Here is a 23049-nt window from a genome sequence, read left to right on the forward strand (position 1 = left end):
TGTGGAACGCTTTTGACATCTTGCCCTGATGAATTGAGGCTGTTCTGAGGTTAAAAGGGGGGGGTAAACTCAATATTAGGGGGTGTTAGGTGTGCCTAATGTTTTGTACACTTAGTGTATATCTATGATTCTGTAAGATCATAGTACACCAAGCCTACGTCCTCCATTTACTAGAACACAAATTAGTCTACAATATAGGCCTTCTGAAACAATCTGAAAAGAAAAATGGTTCAAAGATGGTGTAGCAGTCGGATGTGTGTCTTGTCCTGTCCCATGCAAATATCGTTTTCCTCGTTTTTTTGTATATATTTCGTATATATTTTAATCTCACTTTCCATCTACACACTGAATATACTCTCCTGCAACCCGTCTCACCCAATGTGGTACGGATCTGCTATTTTTATACTTTAGAACCGGAACCCCCATCAGAAGCTAGCCAGCTAACTAGCTACTAGCTAGTAGTCAATTAGCCACTGCTAGCGGTCTTCACCGTTAACTCGGACACCAGCCAGTCTCAGCTCGGTCAATACCTGCCAGTCTGCACAGCGCGATATCAACCCAGAACATATTGGACTGCTTTTTCTCTACCACATCTCCGGATTCCTACCGCAAGCTCTGAACCTTTACGCTGGATCATCGCAGCTAGCTAGCTGCAATCCGAGTGGCTACTCCTGGCTAACATCTCTGTCCCGAAGCAAGCACCAGTTAGCCTTGATCTAGCCTCGAGCTAAGCCCATCTCCTGGCTAGCCGAAGAGGTCCACCAGCCAATTCTTGGGCTACAATACCTATTTTGCCAATTGGCCTGGACCCTTTACTGCCAACACGGAGCCCTGCAGATCCATCACGACTGGTCTGCCGACGTAATCGTCCGAGGTGGTCTCAACAGTCTCTTCCGTTACGACCTCGCCGAAGGCCCATCTGCTAGGCTCGGCCCGCTAGTTGTCTGAATCACTGTGTCTCCAGCTTGCCTAACGTAGTAGTGACTACTGAATCGGCTCCCTGACTCACCTATTGCTACTCATTGGATGATGATCACTCGGCTTCACATGCCTCTCCCTAATGTCAATATGCCATGTCTATTGCTGTTCTGATTAGTGATTGTTGTCTTATTTCAATGTAGAGCCCCCAGCCCTGCCCAATATGCCTTAGATAGCCCTCTTGTCCCACCCCTCACACATGCGGCAATCTCACCTGGTTTAACTGGTGCCTCTAGAGACAAAACCTCTCATCGTCACTCAATGCCTAGGTTTACCTCCACTGTACTCACATGCTACCATACTCTTGTCTGTACATTATGCCTTGAATCTACTCTTCCACGCCCAGAAATCTGCTCCTTTTACTCTCTGTTCCGAACGCACTAGACGACCAGTTCTTATAGCTTTTAGCCGTACCCTTATCCTACTCATCCTCTGTTCCTCTGGTTGTGTAGAGGTTAACCCAGGTCCTGCAGCCCCCAGCACCACTCCCATTCCCCAGGAGCTCTCATTTGTTGATTTCTGTAACTGTAAAAGCCTTGGTTTCATGCATGTTAACATCAGAAGCCTCCTCCCTAAATGTGTTTTATTTACTGCCTTAGCACATTCCGTCAACCCTGATGTCCTAGCCATGTCTGAATCCTGGCTTAGGAAGGCCACCAGAAATCCTAAAATTTCCATACCCAACTACAACATTTTCCAACAAGATAGAACTGCCAAAGGTGGCAGAGTTGCAATCTACTGCAGAGAGAGCCTGCAGAGTTTCTTCATACTATCCAGGTCTGTGCCCAAACAATTTGAGCTTCTACTTTTAAAAATCCACATTTCCAGAAACAAGTATGTCACCGTAGCCGCTTGTTATAGACCCCCCTCAGCCCCAGCTGTGCCCTGGACACCATAAGTGAATTGATTGCCCTCCAACTATCTTCAGAGTTCGTACTGTTAGGTGACCTAAACTGGGATATGCTTAACACCCCGGCCGTCCTACAATCTAAGCTAGATGCCCTCAATCTCACACAAATTATCAAGGAACCTACCAGGTACAACCCCAAATCCATAACCATGGGCACCCTCTTAGAAATCATCCTGACGGACTCGCCCTCTAAATACACCTCTGCTATCTTCAATCAGGATCTCAGCAATCACTGCCTCATTGCCTGCATCCGTAATGGGTCCGTGGTCAAACGACCACCCCTCATCACTGTCAAATGCACTCTAAAACACTACAGCGAGCAGGCCTTTCTAATCGACCTGGCCTGGGTATCCTGGAAGGATATTGACCTCATCCGGTCAGTAGAGGATGCCTGGTTGCTCTTTAAAAGTGCATTCCTCACCATCTTAAAGAAGCATGCCCCATTCAAAAAATGTAGAACTAAGAACAGATATAGCCCTTGGTTCACCCCAGACTTGACTGCCCTTCACCAGCACAAAGACATCCTGTGGCGTTCTGCATTAGCATCAAATAGCCCCCACGATATGCAACTTTTCAGGCAAGTCAGGAACCAATATACACAGTCAGTGTCACGACTTCCGCCGAAGTTGACTCCCCTGCCTCTTCGGGCGGTGCTCGGCAGTCGACGTCACCGTCCTACTAGCCACTACCGATCCCTTTTTCGTTTGTCTGTTGGTTTTGTCTAATTAGCGTCCTCTTATATATTGGGTTGTCCCGCCCTTGTTTTGTGCGGGATTGTTTTTTGTTACTCTGTTGTATGGTGGTTTTTCGTGTGTTTATTCTCCGGACTATTTTGGGACCTGTGTTTGGGCTGGTCAATTGTATGCGCCCTGTGTGTTGGCGTGACCGTTTTTGTGCGCCGGAGAATAAACTGACAATCTACTGAACCCTACTCTCTGCGCCTGATTCCACCCACCACTCCTAGTAAATCGTGACAGTCAGTTAGGAAAGCTAAGGCCTGCTTTTTCAAACAGAAATTTGCATCCTGTAGCATTCATTCCAAAAAGTTTTGAGACGTTGGAGAATAAGAGCACCTCCTCCCAGCTGCCCACTGCTTCTCCTTCACCCAAATCCAGACAGCTGATGTTCTGAAAAATCTGGATCTCTACAAATCAGCTGGGCTCACAACAATCTGGACCATCTCTTCCTAAAATTATCCGCCAAAATTGTTGCAACCCCTATTACTAGTCTGTTCAACCTCTCTTTCGTATCGTCTGACATCCCCAAAGATTGGAAAGCTGCCATGGTCATCCCCCTCTTCAAAGAGGGAGACACTCTAGACCCAAACTGTTAGAGACCTATATCCGCCCTGCCCTTCTAAAGTCTTCAAAAGCCAAGTTAACAAACAGATCACCAACCATTTCAAATCCCACCGTACCTTCTCCACTATGCAATCGGGTTTCCGAGCTGGTCATGGGTGCACCTCAGTCACGCTCAAGGTCCTAAACGATATCAAAACCGCCATTGATAAAAGACAGTACTGTGCAGCCATCTTCATCGACCTGGCCAAGGCTTTCAAACTCTGTCAATCATCGCATTCTTATTGGCAGACGCAACAGCCTTGCTTTCTCAAATGACTGCTTCGCCTGGTTCACCAACTACCTCTCAGATAGAGTTCAGTGTGTCAAATCGGAGGGCCTGTTGTCCGAACTTCTGACAGTCTCTATGGGGGTGCCACAAGGTTAAATTCTCGTGCAAATACTTTTCTCTGTATATATATCAATGATGTCGCTCTTGCTGCTGGTTATCCACCTCTACGCAGACGTCACCATTCTGTATACATCTGGCCCTTCTTTGGACACTGTGTTAACAAACCTCCAAACGATCTTCAATGCCATACAACACTCCTTCCGTGGCCTCCAACTGATTTTAAATGCTAGTAAAACTAAATGCATGCTCTTCAACCGATTGCTGCCCGCACCCGCCCGCCCGACTAGCATCACTGCTCTGGACAGTTCTGACTTGTGGACAACTACAAATACCTAGGTGTCTGGTTAGACTGTAAACTCTCCTTCCAGACTCACATTAAGCATCTCCAATCCAAAAGTAAATCAAGAATCGGCTTCCTATTTTGCAACAAAGTCTCCTTCACTCATGCTGCCAAACATACCCTCGTAAAACTGACTATCCTACCGATCCTTGACTTCGGCGATGTCATTTACAAAATAGCCTCCGACACTTTACTCAGCAAACTGGATGTAGTCTATCACAGTGTCATCTGTTTTGTCACCGAAGCCCTATATACTACCCACCACTGCGACCTGTATGCTCTCGTTGGCTTGCCCTCGCTACATATTCGTCGCCCAACCCACTGGCTCCAGGTCACCTATAAGTCTATGCTAGGTAAAGCCCCGCCTTATCTCAGCTCACTGGACACCATAGCAACACCCACCAGTAGCACTCCAGCAGGAATATTTCACTGGTTATCCCCAAAGCCAACACTTCATTTGGCTGCCTTTCCTTCCAGTTCTCTGCTGCCAATGACTGGAACGAATTGCAAAAATCACTGAAGCTGGAGACTTATATCTCCCTCACTAACTTTAAGCATCAGCTGTCAGAGCAGCTTACCGATCACTGTACCTGTACACAGCCAATCTGTAAATAGCACACCCAACTACCTCATCCCCATATTGTTATTTATATTCTTGCTCTTTTGCACCCCAGTATCTCTACTTGCACATCATAATCTGCACATCTATCACCCAGTGTTATTGCTAAATTGTAATTATTTTGCCTATATGGCCTATTTATTGCCTTACTACCTTCCTACTCTTCTACATTTGCACACAATGTACATAAATGTTTCTATTGTGTTATTGACTGTACATTTGTTTATGTGTAACTCTGTGTTGTTTTTGTCACACTGCCTTGCTTTATCTTGGCAAGGTCGCAGTTGTAAATGAGAACTTGCTCTCAACTGCCCTACCTGGTTAAATGAAGGTGAAATCAAATAAATCAAATAAACATTCAGTGTGCAATCTTTCTCACGATTTGATTACATACACTAGTTTATTAAAAGACATATCTTTATTGGTTTCCAAGTGATTGCTTTGCTTCCCTTGCTTGTAGCACTAGGGAGGACTAGGCTACTTCTTTCCTCTTGTCTATGAGTCATAGCTACAGTTGCTCTCCACCACAGTCTGCAGAATTCCATTGCCTAGTTATTATGGCTTTACTGGAACTAAATATTGTCTTGAAATAATCATCAATGTAAATACCCATTTGTGTTTTTAATCACATTGTTTGTGAGGGATTATTTTGGGTTTATATTGAAGTGTTCAGCTGCCACGAATAGGGATGACTTCTGACTGCATAGCCTACCATCAAATATTAAATGTTTTCTATAACCTCATAGTTGATATACTCATGTAGAGGCAAAAGCTGTACACAAATGAAATAAAAGAAGCATGGAATTTAATGCTGACAAACCATGTTTACATTAGCCCTTTTAGTGTTGAGCAATTGTTTTGCAATTTAAATGTAGCATCATGAATTTACTTGGGCAATTCAACATTCATCCCTAAAGTTCACACATACCCAGTGAATGAAGAGAGGGGAAGATAGGCGGAGCATTGAGGAAATCTCTCTCTCTCTCTCTCGCTCTCTCTATGTGGTCAACTATATGGGCACTAACAGATTGATTCTCAGACAGTGTTCCTAGGCTGGTAATTCATTTACAGAACATACACTGACAACTGGAGCTATTTTCACAGTCAGAAAGACAAGTTGACCATCAGACAAACGCTGATTTACATTTTCCCCCTCCTACAACACCTTTCAAGGTAAGACTCATGGAAGATTGTCCTATGAAATTGTTTGAGTTGTTCATCCAATTACATAAAGACTAGCCAACAGATAATATATATTTTTTAAATTAAATTAAATTAAATTATGATTAGCCTTTCTATGGCCAAAGTTTTGAATGACTAGGCTCAGTTGTTTTCAAATTCCAGCAGCAGGACTTTCTTTTGGAATGTTAGATAACATTTTTCAATTTTTGCATGTCTAGCCAGCAAATTCCGACCTTACCATTATGCTTGTTAACACTGAGCTGCACTGGGGTCAGAACAATCATGGTTAGATTAAGAGACTGCAGAGCCGGCACGAGATATGGGTTGGAAAAAGTGACTCAATGCAGGGATGGGATGTTCCACTGTAACCAATTTTTACCTATATCCAAACTGATACATCGAAAACTGCAATTTTTGTCCACACACTAGCTAGCAGTTGCCACAACCGCAGCTCATTGTAAAGAAGAGTAACGGTAGGGTTGGAATCTACTGTCTAGAAAGGCCTATGGCAACAGTGCTGAGATTTATGATTATATGAAGTTCATGATTATTTGAGTGTTTGTGGTATTCATATGCAAATGACAAGTTAATTGACTTTGATATAGGCCTTGTTCTGAAATTCTGACAAAGATCTTTATCTCCCTGTACAGACTAGGCTACCTTCACCTATCATGACGACACCTAACCAGAATCGAACCCCCCGCGGCGTGGGCACCCCGCTCTCCCCCAACCGCATCACGCGGCTGCAGGAGAAGGATGACCTGTGCAACCTCAATGACCGCCTGGCCGTCTACATCGACAAGGTGCGCTCACTGGAATCTGAGAATGCGGGGCTGCGGCTGCGTATTACTGAATCGGAGACCGAGATTAGCCGGGAGATGAAGGGCATGAAGGCTGCTTATGAGGCCGAGCTTGCTGACGCCAGGCAGACTCTTGACTTGGTGGCCAAAGAGCGTGCACGCCTGCAGCTGGAACTAGGCAAGGTGCGGGAGGACTACAAGGAGCTCAAGGCCAGGTACCTACAGCATCGGTGTATATTCCAATATAAAAAAGATGTTTTTATCCTATAAGCCCCACCATGCAATTGATAAAGCCCTCAATTAAGAAAGATAATCTGCCATATAGCTATTGCGCACTTCCCTGTAAAGACCGCAACACATTCATACTGTAATGTCCTGGTGTGTGTGTTTGTGTGTCTGTGTGTCTGTGTGTCATTAGAGTGCAGGGAGAGCGGTGGAGCATTGATGTGCCATTCAGTTGAACTGAGTTTAGTATTATTAGACTATTAATATTAATTAGAGTAAGAATGTCTGATTACATCATTCTGTGACAGCCAGAAAAGTTAGGCACATTTTGCACAGGTTTACAGAGTCAGTTGAAACTTATGAAAGTGTGTGTGATGGTTAAGCGTTGGATTCAAACTTTCCATGCCTACTGTTTCCATTCTGGAGTAGTTTGGGTTCTCTGACTCACCCAAATAGGTTTAAGATGTAAACGTTATACTGCCACAATGTCTCCAGTGGTTATATAACAACCACTGGGGAACCAACTCAAGAGCATGCATTGACCACGTGAACGACTATGTCTGAGGTTTCAATGGAAATTTTGTCTCTCTGATTAAAAATGTATGCAAATTTCCTAAGATCTGAACAGATCCAGATGTTTTGTATTACATCTCCATTCTTGTGGGCACTGGGATGCTTGAATGCCTTTTGAAGAAGTTCTGATTCTGATCAAAAGCTTGTTTGCCTTTGACCTCAAATACAATTTAATCAGGCTTTAAGATAATTTGGATTAGCCTAAAATCTATCACTTATCATGCATGAAAGGATTTGAAATGAAGTACGCTGTTTCTGTGCTTATCAGTAGCATATACACTCACCGGGCAGTTTATTAGGTACTAATCTAGTACCGGGTCAGAGCCCCCTTTGCCTCCAGAACAGACTGATTTCTTCAGGACATTCTACAAGGCGTCGGAAACATTCCACAGGGATGTTGGTCAATGCTGATGCGATGGCATCACGCAGTTGCTTCAGATTGGAAGGCGGTACATTCATGCTGCAAACAGCCCGTTCCATCCCATCACAAAGATGCTCTATTGCAGTGCTCATCAACCGGCATTCCTAGTCAATGGCCAAACATTTCTGTAAAAAACCCAACGATAAGCCTAGCCCTAATTTTTTTTATTAGTCTCACGCTGTTGTCGGTAGCTGCACTCAATTCAGCTTCCCTACACGCCAGGTAGGCGACGTGTTCCCATTTTGAACCATTTCATATATCTGAAGGTACGAACTGCCATCCCTAGTACTGGGTCGTTGCCCCCTTTGCCTCCAGAACAGGCCCAGGAGGAGCAAATCAAGTGCATTGGCCTACCAATGGCCAATGCTGATACTGTGAGATTTCTACACTTGTAAAACCATTACTAGAGACAGACTGTTAATGAATACAGCAAAGAGCTGCTATTTTTATGAGTGAGTTCATGTCAAAGTTTTTACTCAGCCCTGTCACCACTTTCTATTTAACACTTTTATAAGTCATAAAATGTGCGTTCTCCCTACTTAATACGTTTTAATACCGAGGAATATTTCACTTTCTCTGGTCATAGGAGTAACAACATTAATTTGTATGCATAAGAAGGCAGACAAAATATGGTGCGATTTGAGTTTCACCTTCAGCTGGATGATGCTGTCCATTTCAGTCATTGTCAGTGGAGGAAAGGGAGAGTGGAGGGACATTGAGAGGTGGACTGTCTGCTGCCCTCTCCCTCTGCTGAGCTCAGACTGACTATCAGATGCAAACTCCATCAGCCCACTAAAAAAGCAAATTATTCAAATTTATGCTCACTCAGCTGTGCCTCACAAGTAATACAACAACTGATCTGTTAGCGTGATCATATAGCCTATCTCAAAAAATTGTCTGAGAAGAACAACAATGCATTGGCAGGGGAATTGAAAGCAAAGCCAATAGGCGGTGGTACTATTTTGGCCTATAGCCCACTGCACAAACCTCATTACTACAGTACTGTTTTGTGCATAGGGCGGCCGTTTCTGAGATATTGGAACCATCGTGGCTGGCACTGATGATTGTATCACACTCAAAGTCGCTTAGGTCACAAGTTTTTCCCAATTCTAATGTTCAATCGAACAGTAACTGAATGCCCTCGATGCCTGTCTGCCTTCTTTACATAGCAAGCTATGGTCACGTGACTGTAGGAGCGATCCATTTTCGTGAACAGGGTGGTGCACCAAATGAAACTGTCCGGTGACTGTAGTTTGCCTACACACACCCACTTCCTACGCCTTCTGCATGTGTCAAATGATTCCGGTTTTACTTAGCATATTCCTTCATTTTCCTCATTGCTCAATGCAGTTTGACTGCAACCATCATCCAGCCAAACAGCTTCCATCCCATCCTACTATACAGCATCCAAGCCCAGTGACTAACACTTTCCCGTTTGTGCTTTCCAGTCATCATTCTGTGTCCCAAATGGCACCCTATTTCTTACAAAGTACACAACTGTTGACCATGGCCCATATGGCTCTGGTCAGCAGTAGTGCATTGTGAAGGGAATAGAGTACCATTTGGGACACAACTTAAATGTACAATACGTGGCAGTGTTTGGAGTGTTCCACTCCCCGCTTCCATTATTTTTTCATAAATATTGAGATGGTGACAGCCTTGTGTTTGGCAAAGGCAGGCCGGGTTGCCATGGCAGTCTCTCAACCAAACAAAGACGGTTGTGGCTTGTGGCTACCATATGCGTCACAGTGGATGGATATAGATATAACTATGACTCATAGCACAGGGCTGGAAACACCCCCACCCATTCCCAGGCTTTCCCACCTTTCTCCACCAGGCTTTCATCTCCCTAAAATAGCCACAGGATACAGCTGTATGAATGAAAAAAAGGAACTGTTGGAAAAACAGTTCTACATCTACATGATTTATTTGTTGAAGGGATAATCAGTGTCCGTAATCAAGTCAGTGTAGGTACACTCTTGTCACTGACATTCTCTCTTTCTGTAGCAATTGAGATTGGAGACAGATAAAATTACATATTTTTTATTATATTAATATAAAAATCTACTCAACACTCCAAGAGACTGCTCATCATAATTATGTTCATACAAACCGGTGATTCCAGTGAATGCATGTCTCCTCAGAAACACAAAGAAGGAGTCCGACCTGGCGGGGGCACTACTCCGGCTGAAGGACCTAGAGGCTTTGTTGAACTCTAAGGATGCATCCCTGACCACTGCCCTGGGAGAGAAACGCAACCTTGAGGCAGAGGTCAGAAACCTAAAGGCCCAGCTAGCCAAGGTGAACGCACTCACAATTAGTCTGGTTCTCCAAAACACTATCAATCCCATTCACACAGCTATCGTCCAACACTATTGTTCCACTATTGCTTTTGTGAGTCACTGACTTTTTTCACTCCAGTTCCTTCTGATTCAATCTCTTCATCTAGTTGACACTGTTATCTCTTCTCATTGTGTGCATGCTTGTGTGCGCTTGCCTACATGTGTGTGAATGCCATACCCTAACATCTTATTTCTCTTTCTGACTCGATCAGCTGGAGACCAGTCTGAGCGATGCTAAGAAGCAGCTGCAGGATGAGATGCTGAGGAGAGTGGATGGAGAGAACCGCATCCAGACAGTAAAAGAAGAGCTGGAGTTCCAGAAGAACCTCTACACTGAGGTCAGACTGTCGGACATTGTCACTACTGTTACCATGATGATGATAATCATCATTTTAAGACATTTTAACTAGACCTCCATGACTAGTTTGCAGTAAAACTAGTAGTAATCATTATGGGTCAGTAATGTTTCTCGATTAAGATTAAACAGCAACTGCCCCTAAAAAGCTACTTCTTGTTTTGAAAACAGCCTATGTTGCATCGATATGAGACAGAAACATTTGTTATAGTGTTAAAATTGATTACAAAGTGTAAATAGAATAATTTTTGTCATAAAGTCAGTCTCATACAAAACTCAGATTTGTGAGTCAATAGGAATAAATGGTATGTCACGGAATGAAGGGTTCCATAACAGTTTTCCTTGGGTTGGGTTTATATCAATCCTGCCCTCATGCCCACAGCTGGCAGCAGCAAAGTAATCATCAATTAGGAGTGCATGACCCCATCATAATGCCCATGGTCAATGTGGTTTCACATTCAATATCCTTAGGGGGCTATTTAAGGACCATCAATAAATTACAAAATGTACATGGAATAATATTTGAAAAGGTTAATAGCTCCAAATTTCAATGCCTTAACTTCAAACCAACTATCATTTGTAGAAATCCATATCCAATCCATCATTTATTGAGGCAACTAAAGCTAATTCGCCAGCTAAAGGTAAATGGCTAAATTAAAAGCTTATCATATGCTTCCCAGTCGAAACAATTCGCACATACACTACCGTTAAAAAGTTAGGGGAAAGAAATTATCCATTAAAATAACTTCAAATTGATCAGAAATACAGTGTAGACATGGTTAATGTTGTAAATGAGTATTGTAGATGGAAATAGCAGATTTTTTAATAGAGTATCTACATCGGCATACAGAGGCCCATTATCAGCAACCATCACTCCTGTGTTCCAATGGCACGTTGAGTTAGCTAATCCAAGTTTATCATTTTAAAAGGCTAATTGATCATTAGAAAACCCTTTTGCAATTATGTTAGCACAGCTGAAAACTGTAGTCCTGATTAAAGAAGCAATAAAAACTGTCCTTCTTTAGACTAGATGAGTATCTGGAACATCAGCATTTGTGGGTTCGATTACAGGCTCAAAATGGCCAGAAACAAATAACTTTCTTCTGAAAATCGTCAGTCTAATCTTGTTCTGAAAAACGAAGGCTATTCCATGTGATAAATTGCCAAGAAACGGAAGATCTTGTACAACGCGCAAACTGGCTCGAACCAGAATAGAAAGAGTGGGAGGCCCCAGTGCACAACTGAGCAAGAGGACAAGTACATTAGTGTCTAGTTTGAGAAACAGACTCCTCACAAGTCCTCAACTGGCAGCTTCATTAAATAGTACCCGCAAAACACCAGTCTCAACGTCAACAGTGAAGAGGCGACTCCGGTATGCTGGCCTTCTAGGCAGAGTTCCTCTGTCCAGTGTCTGTGTTTTTTTTGCCCATCTTAATCTTCTCTTTTTAATGGCCAGTCTGAGATATGGCTTTTTCTTTGCAACTCTGCCCAGAAGGACAGCATCCTGGAGTCGCCTCTTCCTCTTCACTCAACGAGATTACTAGTTTTCGTGCACATTTTTCACTTGAGAAATAGTTTACCAAACACCTTAGCTATATGTTCTTTACTATTCTGTCATCAGATTTTTCATCAATGCTCCTTATAGGACACATCACTGCACTCTATACTCCTCTGTAAACTAGTCATCTCCGTATAGCCGTCGCAAGAACCACTGATTGATGCTAATGTACAAAGCCCTCTTAGGCCTCACTCCCCCTATCTGAGATACCTACTGCAGCCCTCATTCTCCAAATACAACACCCATTCTGTCACGTTCTGTTAAAGGTCCCCAAAGCGCACACATCCCTGGGTCGCTCCTCTTATCAGTTTGCTGCAGCTAGCGACTGGAACGAGCTGCAAAAACCACTCAAACTTGACAGTCTTATCTCCATCTCTTCATTCAAAGACTCAATCATGGACACTCTTACTGACACTTGTGGCTGTTCGTGTGATGTTTTGGTGTCTCTACCTTCTTGCCCTTTGTGCTGTTGTCTGTGCCCAATAATGTTTGTACCATGTTTTGTGCTGCTGCCATGTTGTGTTGCTACCGTGTTTTTGTCATGTCTTGCTGCCATGCTGTGTTGTTGTCTTAGGTCTCTCTTCATGTAGTGTTGTGGTGTCTCTCGTTGTGTTGTGTTTTGTCATATATTTACATTTTTAAGCCCCTGTCCCCGCAGGAGGCCTTTTGCCAGGCCATCATGTAAATAAGAATATGTTCTTAACTGACTTGCCTAGCTAAATAAAGGTAAAATAAAATAAATAAATAGACTAGACTAGATGCGTGCGTCCTCATGTGCCATCGCACGCATGCTGATTTGGTCCATCCACACCAGACATGATCAGGACACGTAGGTTGAAATATCAAAACAAACTCTGAACCAACTATATTGAAATGAAATATTCATTGACATTTAGCTAGCTAGCTTGCTGTTGCTAGCTAATTTGTCCTGGGATATAAACATTGGGTTGTTATTTAACCTGAAATGCAACACTGGCTGTGTGGTCAGCATGTTAGCCCTCAAAATAAATGTATTTATTTCCTGAATATTTTGTGGAAGTGTTTCTGGCTATGTTGTTGCTACAGTGGCTCAAGAGGGACAAAAAACAGTAATATTGTCGTTTTTTCCTCGTTATTCAAGAGAAGGACTTGAGGGAATGTGGGAGCACAGGTGTTAATTTCGCCTAGCCGAGTTCTACTCGAAGCAAACCAAACCTATGTATGCGGACGCCTTTACTGTGTACTGTTTTGGCAGAGTGAATGTACAAACACTTGCCATTGGGAATGATTTTGAATCCAGGAACAGGCTTAATCTGAGTCGGGGAAACCGGTCCTTAAGATTTAGTTTTGTTGATAAATCTCTTACAGGAGCTGAGAGAAACGAAGAGACGTCACGAGTCTTGCATGGTGGAGCTGGGTAACGGAAAACAGGAGGACTTTGAGAGCAGGCTGGCCGAGGCCCTGATAGAGATGCGCTCCCAGCACGAGCTACAGATCAAGATGTACAAGGATGACATAGAGAAAACCTATACATCTAAGGTAGCCCATCCATCAGATTGAGGTTGAGAAAGAGAGCTTCATGATGTGCAATGTGCCTGCTAGTAGTATATTCAGAAAGCTGCAGGCCAACATGCATGCTACCATTTGAGAGATTTGAGCACAAGTTTGATTGAAGTACATTTCATCAGCATAGCTAAGGGATGAATAGCATCAGTTTAGACGACCACTGATTCTGGTCCCCATGCTCCCAAGGACTGATGCCCTTTTGTTGTTCTCTGCCAGTTGGAGAATGCCCGTCAGTCTGCTGACAGGAGCAGTCACCTGGTGGGGGCAGCCCATGAGGAGCTGCAGCAGACCAGAGTACGCATCGAGTCTATGTCCTCCCAACTCAGCCAGCTGCAAAAACAGGTATAGTATTTGTGCAGGTTTGTCAAAAAAACACGTTATATACACATGCGCAAACAAAAGATTCCACAGTTAATCTCGGTTACCCAGAAGTAAAATTATCTTGCGAAAGTTTGTCATTTCATGCCATTAACAATTGTGATTACCTTTGTGGAAAGGAAGGAAGCTAAGTCTCCTCCATCGCAAATGGAAACTCTCTGCCAAACCCCTCTTTTTCGCTAATTTCACCTGTGTTTATCATGGCCAAAAAGCACATTTTTGTTAGTGGAAACCGTTTATCATCCACACACAGACTTAAAAATCACTGTACTAGTTAAACGCCGCCTTCGCACAATCCTGATTTGTCAGAAAAACCCAAACCAGGAACTACTACTGCTCGTAATCACATAATTGTATGTGAGGCTTGACAGATTCTCACCGTTTCATCGCTCCACAAGAGATAGATCCAACCAGAAAAACGGAACAAATGACTAATATACACACATTGACTTGTTAATACCAGATCCTCTAAACAAAATCATCAGACTACATTTATTTCCTGTATATTTTCTGTTTGCTCTGGTGTTTCATTTGGCTAGCACAGCAAATAATATCACTGGAGCTAGCGTGATGTGAAGGTAGAAAAATATCAGTTTACATTGTTATCCAGCTAGCTAGATGAATGAATATCTCTCACGACAGCCAACAAAGTAACTATGTAGCTAACATATAAGTTCAATGTTTGACTGCCACCACATTGTTTACCTCATAAATTAGCTAGCAGCAGTAATTACCCAACAACCCCTCTCCCCCAAACCAATGTCACTCAGTTCTTCGTCTGCATCCTCCAAAACACAACTAAATTTTACCCAAGTGTATTGCCCACTTACTTTTTAAAATAAACAAACTAGTTTTAATGAACCGCTAGCTTGTGCCAAACATGTATTATCAGCCTCACTTTCCAAGACCTAATTAGTGGTGTGTTTACAGTAAAGCTGAACTTTATAGATGCTAGCACTGACACCTTGTGGGGATAATGTTGAACTGCATATCATCACACCAGGATGGTACATAACATTAGTTTTATTTCAAGCAACATATTTGGTGATGTATTTTCTGCATACCATCATGACAGTGATATTTGTTTATAATGGTTCTCTCCTGTGCGTGTCAGGTTAACCCAGGCCCTGTTTGTCCCCAGGCGCTCTCATTTGTTGACTTCTGTAACCGTAAAAGCCTTGGGCTCATGCATGTTAAATTCATGCATGCATGTTCAATTCTCGGGCCGACTCTTTTCTCTGTGTATATCAATGATGTCGTTCTTACTGCTGGTGATTCTCTGATCCACCTCTACGCAGAAGACACCATTCTGTATACATCGGGCCCTTCTTTAGACACTGTGTTAACAAACCTCCAAACGAGCTTCAATGGCATACAACACTCCTTCCGTGGCCTCCAACTGCTCTTAAATGCTAGCAAAACAAAATGCATGCTCTTCAATTGATCTCTGCCCGCACCCGCCCGCCCGCCCGACTAGCATCACTACTCTGGACGGTTGTGACTTGTGGACAACTATAAATACCTAGGTGTCTGGCTAGACTGTAAACTCTCCTTCCAGACTCATATAAAATCTAGAATCGGCTTCCTTTTTCACAACAAAGCCTTCACTCTTCACCCTACCGATCCTTGACTTCGGCGATGTCATTTACTAAATAGCCTCCAACACTACTCAGCAAATTGAATGCAGTCTATCACAGTGCCATCCGTTTTGTCACCAAAGCCCCATATACTACCCACCACTGCCACTTGAATGCTCTCGTTGGCTGGTCCTCACTACATATTTGTCGCCAAACCCACAGGCTCCAGGTCATCTATAAGTCTTTGCTAGGCAAAGCTCAGCTGACTGGTCACCATAGCAACACCCACCCATAGCACACACTCCAGCAGGTATATTTCACTGGTCATCCCCAAAGCCAACACCTACTTCGGCATCCTTTTCTTCCAGTTCTCTGCTGCCAATGACTGGAACGTATTGCAAAAATCACTGAAGTTGGAGATTTATATCTCCCTCACTAACTTTAAGCATCAGCTGTCAGAGCAGCTTACCGATCGCTGCAGCTGTACATAGCACATCTGTAAATAGCCCACCCAACAAACTACCTTCCTCATCCTGTATTTGTTTTTGTTTTTCTGCTCTTTTGCACACTGTAATGCTCCGGGTGTCGTGGGTGTGGAGTCAAACGCAGGAGACAGAGAGTGCAATGCTGTGCGTCTTTAATAGCACCAACAGGGTGCTCACAATAGTAACGGCCCCAAACACAGGGAATGAAAATGTACAACGGAAAAATCACGACCAGGCACTAACACGTACCTCTACAACAGAGCCGAAGGTTACACTGAAATAATCCCGCACAACAACCAGGCGGGCCGGCTGTCTAATAAAGACAAACTAATCATACATAAACAGGTGCTACCAATAAACATACAAGGAGGGGGAGGAAAGACAATCAGTGGTAGCTAATAGGCCGGTGACGATGACCGCCGAGCGCCACCCGCCCGGGAAGGGAAGCCAACCTCGGTCGGACTCGTGACACACACCAGTATTTCTTCTTGCACAGCCTCATCTGCACATCTATCACTCCAGTGTTAAATGCTAAATTGTAATTACTTCACCTTCATTACAAGGGTAGGTTTAGCTACAGATTTTAACACCAGATAATGTGAATTACCCCCTAAAGATGTTTACCCATTATACTGGGATTTACAGGTTTGCCAATATAAAACGTTGCCAAAGGTTTTTCAACTAACCTGGTATTTGTGATACGGTCTTGTTCTCGATTTGTGGAAACAGGAGTCTCATGAAATGTCCAGTTCCAGGGGGTCCGTTTGAATTATTAAAATAAATAAATGTTTTGAGCCATGAAGTAATCCAACAATGTGTAAGCTGCCATCTCGTCTATTTCAAATGTTCTCTCATTGATCAAGACAGGTGGATCCACCCCGAAGTGCCAGATGTCATGATGACACTCACCTGTCTCAATCAATGAAAACATATTTGAAATAGACAATATGGCGGCATACACATTGGTGGACTACTTCATGGAGAATAAAATTGATTTATTTTAATAACAGAGCATTTTCTAAATTCAAACGACCCCACTGCAACTGGACACAGACATTATATGAGACTCATGTTTCCACGAATTGAGAACGAACATAGTACGAACATAATCAAATGACACTTGAAGTTAGCTTGCCAACCACTGGAGGATAGTGAGTGTTAGCAGAATTAAGCAAATTGACGCAAAATCCTCCCGCAGCTGATATGCTTATTGTATTAAGATAGACACTACTTTAAGTCTCAGGGGGGGAAGACATCACATTACATTGGCTACTAGAACTCACCTCTGCTCCAGTCACACCCCTTTCACATCCTCCTACTCCGCCGACAGTGATCCGCCGAGATCTGAGTCAATGTAGCAGAATTAAACTGGGGTGCAACTTCGGAAGTGGGGGGGACATTATTATTAATTTTTAATCCAGTTGGATAAACTCTCCAAACAGCCTACCCGACCGCTCGGAAGTGTCCACATGGTCCTAAAGCACACCGTCCCTTGTTTTGTGTCACATTCCAATGGGGGTGCTAGATTGATTCAGATCACACATTCTGCTCTGCTGACTGCTGAGGTTGATGCGGAGAAGGATGTGTGAGTGTGTCGCACATTAGCTAGTTGACAGATGCTAAGCTACTTCTCAATTCATCCTTCCTCGATTCCTACTCCTCCTTCTCAAAACCCATTGGAGAAGGTCAGAAGGGTAGGGACCTTGTAGCTTCTCATCAAATACAGTTGCAATACAATACAGATGAGGAAATGGGATGTGAGGAATCAAGGAAAGACAAAGTGAGACAAAATCCTAGTCACCATTGTGTGGTGATGTCACCTACCCTTAGACCTAAAGTACTGTTATCCTAGCCCAACTAGGATAATGGATGCTGATGCATTCATACAAGATGAAAATACATGCATGAGACGCATGCCTACTTCTAGAGTGAACGCTCTTTCAGCGCTTTGAAAAGTTGACATACTTTCCTGTAGATATATTTTCTCACATTCCTACCTGGAAAAGGGCCAACCACACAGACAACCATTAAAGTAAGTTAAAATGTGATTTCATTCAAGGTCGGTAGAGGAAACCTTTCCAATTTAGGCTATTCACTGAATTTCTTCTTTGGGAAATCTTATCAAATTTAATTTTGAAAAATAGATTAGTTCCCGGTTGCAAGGAACATCCGACCCTGACCTTGAGAAAACAACTACATTTACGTTACATTTAAGTCATTTAGCAGACGCTCTTATCCAGAGCGACTTACAAATTGGTGCATTCACCTTATGACATCCAGTGGAACAGTCACTTTACAATAGTGCATCTAAATCTTAAAGGGGGGGGGGATACTTATCCTAACTAGACTGAGTTAGCTAGCTAGCTGTCAATAGGTAAGTTTTACCCATTTCATAAGAACCTTTCCACCCATTCCAGTTGGCAGCTCGTGAGGTGAAGGTGAGGGACCTGGAGGAGGCGTTGTCTCGTGAGAGGGACACCACGCGCCGTCTGCTGGGTGATAAGGAGAGAGAGATGGCTGAGATGAGACAGAGGATGCAGCAGCAGCTGGATGAGTATCAGGAGCTGCTGGATGTCAAACTGGCCCTGGACATGGAGATCTGTGCCTACCGAAAGCTACTGGAGGGAGAGGAGCAGAGGTATACTGAAGACATAGAAATATGCATTTGATAGTCACACATATAATACTTGTAAAATAGGGCAGGGTTAAACCTGTTCTGATAGCTAAGTTAGCTTGCTGGTTTCAATATTGAATCACTACAAGGGCTGCCGGCTAGAGCGGTATGGATGTCGTCTTAATTGGCTAGTCACCTCACCACCATGAACTACACACTGGTACTTTTTAGGGTTCTTTAATGAACAACTGTAGGATGTGGTTTTACAAGGAATAGAAAAACGAACATATTATAGGACACAATAATGTGATTATTACTATAAGATGCATACAGTATAAAGGTTTAACCAGATAAGCTTACTACAATTTGCTATGTAAATGTAATGAAATAAGGCTTCACACAGATGTGAATACAATACTGACTTAAAATGATATGGTGCATGTAATAGGCTTCCATTACATCTAAAATATAATGCAGTATAGGAGAACATGAATCACAATAGCAGAATACATCTGCAGTCTATACACTGCTACACAATACAGTTCTAGTATGCTAACATAGACGGTAAGCTATAAAGTGGCCCGCAAGGACACGTGACCACTACAAGGTGCAATAACTGTGTACTGACCATGAAAATGGTGGACAGAGCGAGAGCGCTCACTAACACAACTTAAACCTGCTATCTCTAATAAGCTGCCGCAGTAACCAGCAGGCTGTACAATGTAAACAAACTCTGACCGAGGTAATAAAAGGACATAAATATTCTTAAATCTCAAGCATAAACATAACTGCAATGCACTGTGTGCATGATGCATAGAAAATAGTTAGCCTGGCTAACTAGCTAGTTGCTAGTGTAACAGTATAATTTTAAACCGTCCCCTCGCCCATACCCGGGCACGAACCAGGGACCTTCTGCACACATCAACAACAGCTACCCTCGAAGCATCGTTACCCATCGCTCCACAAAAGCCGCGGCCCTTGCAGATCAAGGGGAACTACTACTTCAAGGTCTCAGAGCAAGTGACGTAACCGATTGAAACGCTATTTAGCGCACACCGCTAACTAAGCTAGCCATTTCACATCCGTTACACTAGCAATAACGATACATAAGCAATTACAACTTGGAGGCGGTACTTACAACAAGCAGGCTAAAGAGAATGTCTCTGATTGGATAGAAATTTGGTGGTGATTGACTGATGATCGGGTATTCTAACTAAAGGGACGAACTAGAAATACTACATCTGAAAGCCTTTTCTACAATACTAATGCATATTGTACATTTTTACATACTGACAAAACACACATACTTTACATGTACTTACTCACAGGGCTACAAACAGTCACATGTGGCACATACAGTATTAAAAAGTACTGTATACACAGGTCAGAAGCACAAATACATGTCAAACTCATTCATTCACAAATGACTCTTGCTCTTCTCCCTTCTCGGCTGTTAAAACCCATGGACCAATTCTACTCCATCCAGGTTGCGTCTGTCCCCCAGCCCTCCCACTACGCGAGTGACAGGAAGTGGATCAGGCACCCATACCGTCCACTGCAGTTCCTCTACCAAGAAGCGGCGTCTCAACAACACAGACAGTGAGGCCTCAGGCCTGACAGGAGGCACAGTGGCACGAACACGCATCACCCAGCAGGCTTCTGCCAGTGGACGTGTCACTGTGGATGAAGTGGACCTGGATGGGAAGTATGTGATGCTCAGCAACAAAGCAGATGAGGTGAGAGGGGCTTGTTTGGCATTTTACACAATAAAGTCAGTTTGTTTTCTTATTAGGTTGATAGGATGAGGCTGAAGAGTGACATTTACAAATCTACTGCCAATGCTTTAGCTCTTTAATTAGGGATTTACAGTAAATCCATCCTCTACATCACTCCCACAGGACCAGAACCTGGGAAACTGGCAGCTGAAGCGACAGATGGGCTCCGGCACCCCCGTCACCTTCAAGTTCCCCCCTAAATTCACCCTGAAGGCTGGACAGAGGGTCACGGTAAGTGTGTCTGAAAAGCTCCATTACCATTGTGGTAATTTTATCTGTGAAAAAAATGAAAATACTTCTGAATGTTCTTTTGGGGAATCAGATCTGGGCATCTGCAGCTGGCGGCAGCCACAACCCCCCTTCTGACCTGGTGTGGAAGACCCAGACCTCTTGGGGCAGTGGAGACCACTTCCAGACCACTCTGATCAGTGCCAATGGAGAGGTGGGCACTCACTGTTTATTTATTTATTTGACATTTATTTAACTAGGCAAGTAAGTTTAAGAACAAATTCTTATTTTCAATGACGACCTGCCCCACAAAAATGTTCATATTATAGTTTGTGACATTGCAACGGATCTTTCTCTCTATTCAGGAAATGGCCATGAGGAAGGTGACCCGCACCCTATTTGACGAGGATGATGATGACATGGTGAGTGCAATCAAATGCCAATTGAGTATGAAAAGGGTGTGTCTTCGGACTTTGGCACGTCCATAAGGAATGCAGCAAAATGAATGTGTGGTTGATAGATATATCTCTGACGCCCCCTGCAGATGGCCCATAGCACATGTGGAGGAGATGGTGAGTATAACCTTCGGAGCCGGTGTGGCTCCTGTGGCCTGCCTGCTGACGGCAAGTCCAGCGGTGGCTTCTCTGTGTCCTCCACCTCCCGCTCAATCCGAAGTGGGGGCATCGCTGAGGGTCTCCTCCCACACTCCTATGTTGTGAGCAGCAGCACGTCTCGTAGGGTAGGTCCTAAAAGTCCCACAGACACACAACATTTTTAGTCCCTATAAGTAGGCCCATTTGAAATCTACACTTCATCTGCTGGAAAGCACACAAACCTGTTTAACGACACAGAACTCTGGTTGTGTAGTCATTGACCTATTCAACATATTAAGATATTTTGCACAAACAACAGCGTATGTTAAAAAATATATCTCATTTTTCAGAGTGGATCTAGAATGGAGAACTGTCCCATCATGTGAAGCTTTGAGTTCTAACTGGTGCACATGGACTCCATTTCATCTCATTTTTTAAAAATATATATATCTTTTTTTATACTCTTTATCCAATAAAGTTTTTCTAACTTTATACATTGTAATACATTCAGAGATGCACATGTATTGTATTTGATTTATGTTTAGATCCAGACAGAGCACAAATAAAGGTTAGATTAATTTGTTGGCATGAAAATTTGATTGAACCACTAGTGCCACTGTCAGCTATATATTTCCCCAATGGATCCCTGCATGTTACAGTACGCCTCCAGTCTGATTTGTAACACTTCTATTCATGTCACAATTAATAAAATAATAGAATAGAATAACTATGCATGGATCAATACAATTGCCTCATGTTGTTTTCATGGTGTATCTTTGTTCTTGTGGTCTCGTTTTGTTATTCAATGCTGCACATTGTATTGGCTGTTTGAACAAGTATGATGGCGCTGACAGATATGGCAGCTCTGCTTCTAAGTCCCAAGCAACTTTGCAGTATTTCTTTTTTGTGTATGTTATTTCTTATATTATTAGCCCAGAAAATTATTTGTGTTATTACGTACAGCCGAAAATAAATTTGGATATCAGAGCAGCGGTAACTCACCAGCATTACGAACAGGAATATGACTTTCCCGAATTGGATTCTTTGTTCGTATCCCCCAGGGCAATTCAACTGATTCCAGAGGCTGCTCCAAAACACTTTTGGCAGAGAAGAGGTATTCGGAATGGACTTCTAGTCTGCTTCCGAGTATATTACTCGCTAATGTTCAGTCTCTGGACAATAAAGCAGACGAGCTCAGGGTGAGGATCTCCTTCCAGAGAAACATCAGGGATTGTAAACATACTCTCGCAGTACATTGTGCAGACAGGAAAAATAACTCCCGGAAGAAGAAAGGCAGGGGTGTATGTTTCATGATTAACTACTCATGGTTTGACTGTGATAACCTACAGGAACTCAAGTCCTTTTGTTCACCTGACCCAGAATACCTCACAATCAAATGCCGACCGTATTACCTCCCAAGAGAATTCTCTTCGGTTATAGTCACAGCCGTGTATATTCCCCCTCAAGGCCTCGACGGCCTTCAAAGAACTACACTGGACAATATGCAAACTGCAAACCACATATCTTGAGGGCACATTTATTGTAGCTGGGGATTTTAACAAAGCAAATTTGAGGAAAACATAAACAAAATGCACTGTAGTACTCGGTCTGGAAAAACATTGAACCACTGCTACTCAACTTTCTGAAATGCCTATAAGGCCCTCCCCCACCTTCCCTTCGGCAAATCTGATCACGACTCCATTTTGCTCCTACCTTCCTATAGGCCGAAATTCAAACAGGAATTACCCGTGCTAAGGGCTACTCAACGCTGGTCTGACCAATCGAAATCCATGCTTTAAGATCACACGGATGGAGATGTGTTCCAGGAAGCGTCTGAGAATAACATTGACAAATACACGGAT

The 23049-nt window shown here is 43.2% G+C and overlaps 1 protein-coding gene across 1 annotated transcript; it reads left to right on the forward strand.

Annotated features, from left to right (window-relative positions):
- The first annotated feature begins 5539 nt into the window (after positions 1 to 5539).
- LOC124042845 (lamin-A-like) lies at positions 5540 to 21946 on the forward strand. The gene is made up of 13 exons (XM_046360974.1): positions 5540 to 5709; positions 6369 to 6733; positions 9882 to 10038; positions 10292 to 10417; positions 13340 to 13510; positions 13754 to 13879; positions 18395 to 18615; positions 20078 to 20327; positions 20490 to 20597; positions 20689 to 20808; positions 20960 to 21016; positions 21139 to 21333; positions 21538 to 21946. The coding sequence occupies exons 2-13, from the start codon at positions 6390 to 6392 to the stop codon at positions 21571 to 21573; spliced, it is 1911 nt and encodes a 636-aa protein (XP_046216930.1). The 5' UTR covers positions 5540 to 5709; positions 6369 to 6389; the 3' UTR covers positions 21574 to 21946.
- Positions 21947 to 23049: the final 1103 nt, after the last annotated feature.

This window comes from Oncorhynchus gorbuscha, linkage group LG09 (assembly GCF_021184085.1).
Source record: "Oncorhynchus gorbuscha isolate QuinsamMale2020 ecotype Even-year linkage group LG09, OgorEven_v1.0, whole genome shotgun sequence".
Taxonomy (NCBI): domain Eukaryota; kingdom Metazoa; phylum Chordata; class Actinopteri; order Salmoniformes; family Salmonidae; genus Oncorhynchus; species Oncorhynchus gorbuscha.

Coding starts and splice junctions, on each gene's coding strand:
- LOC124042845 (XM_046360974.1), top strand. CDS start 6,390: ATGACGACACCTAACCAGAATCGAACCCCCCGCGGCGTGGGCACCCCG. Junction 10,418..13,339: donor AGAAGAACCTCTACACTGAG/GTCAGACTGTCG, acceptor AATCTCTTACAG/GAGCTGAGAGAAACGAAGAG. Junction 20,809..20,959: donor TGATCAGTGCCAATGGAGAG/GTGGGCACTCAC, acceptor CTCTCTATTCAG/GAAATGGCCATGAGGAAGGT.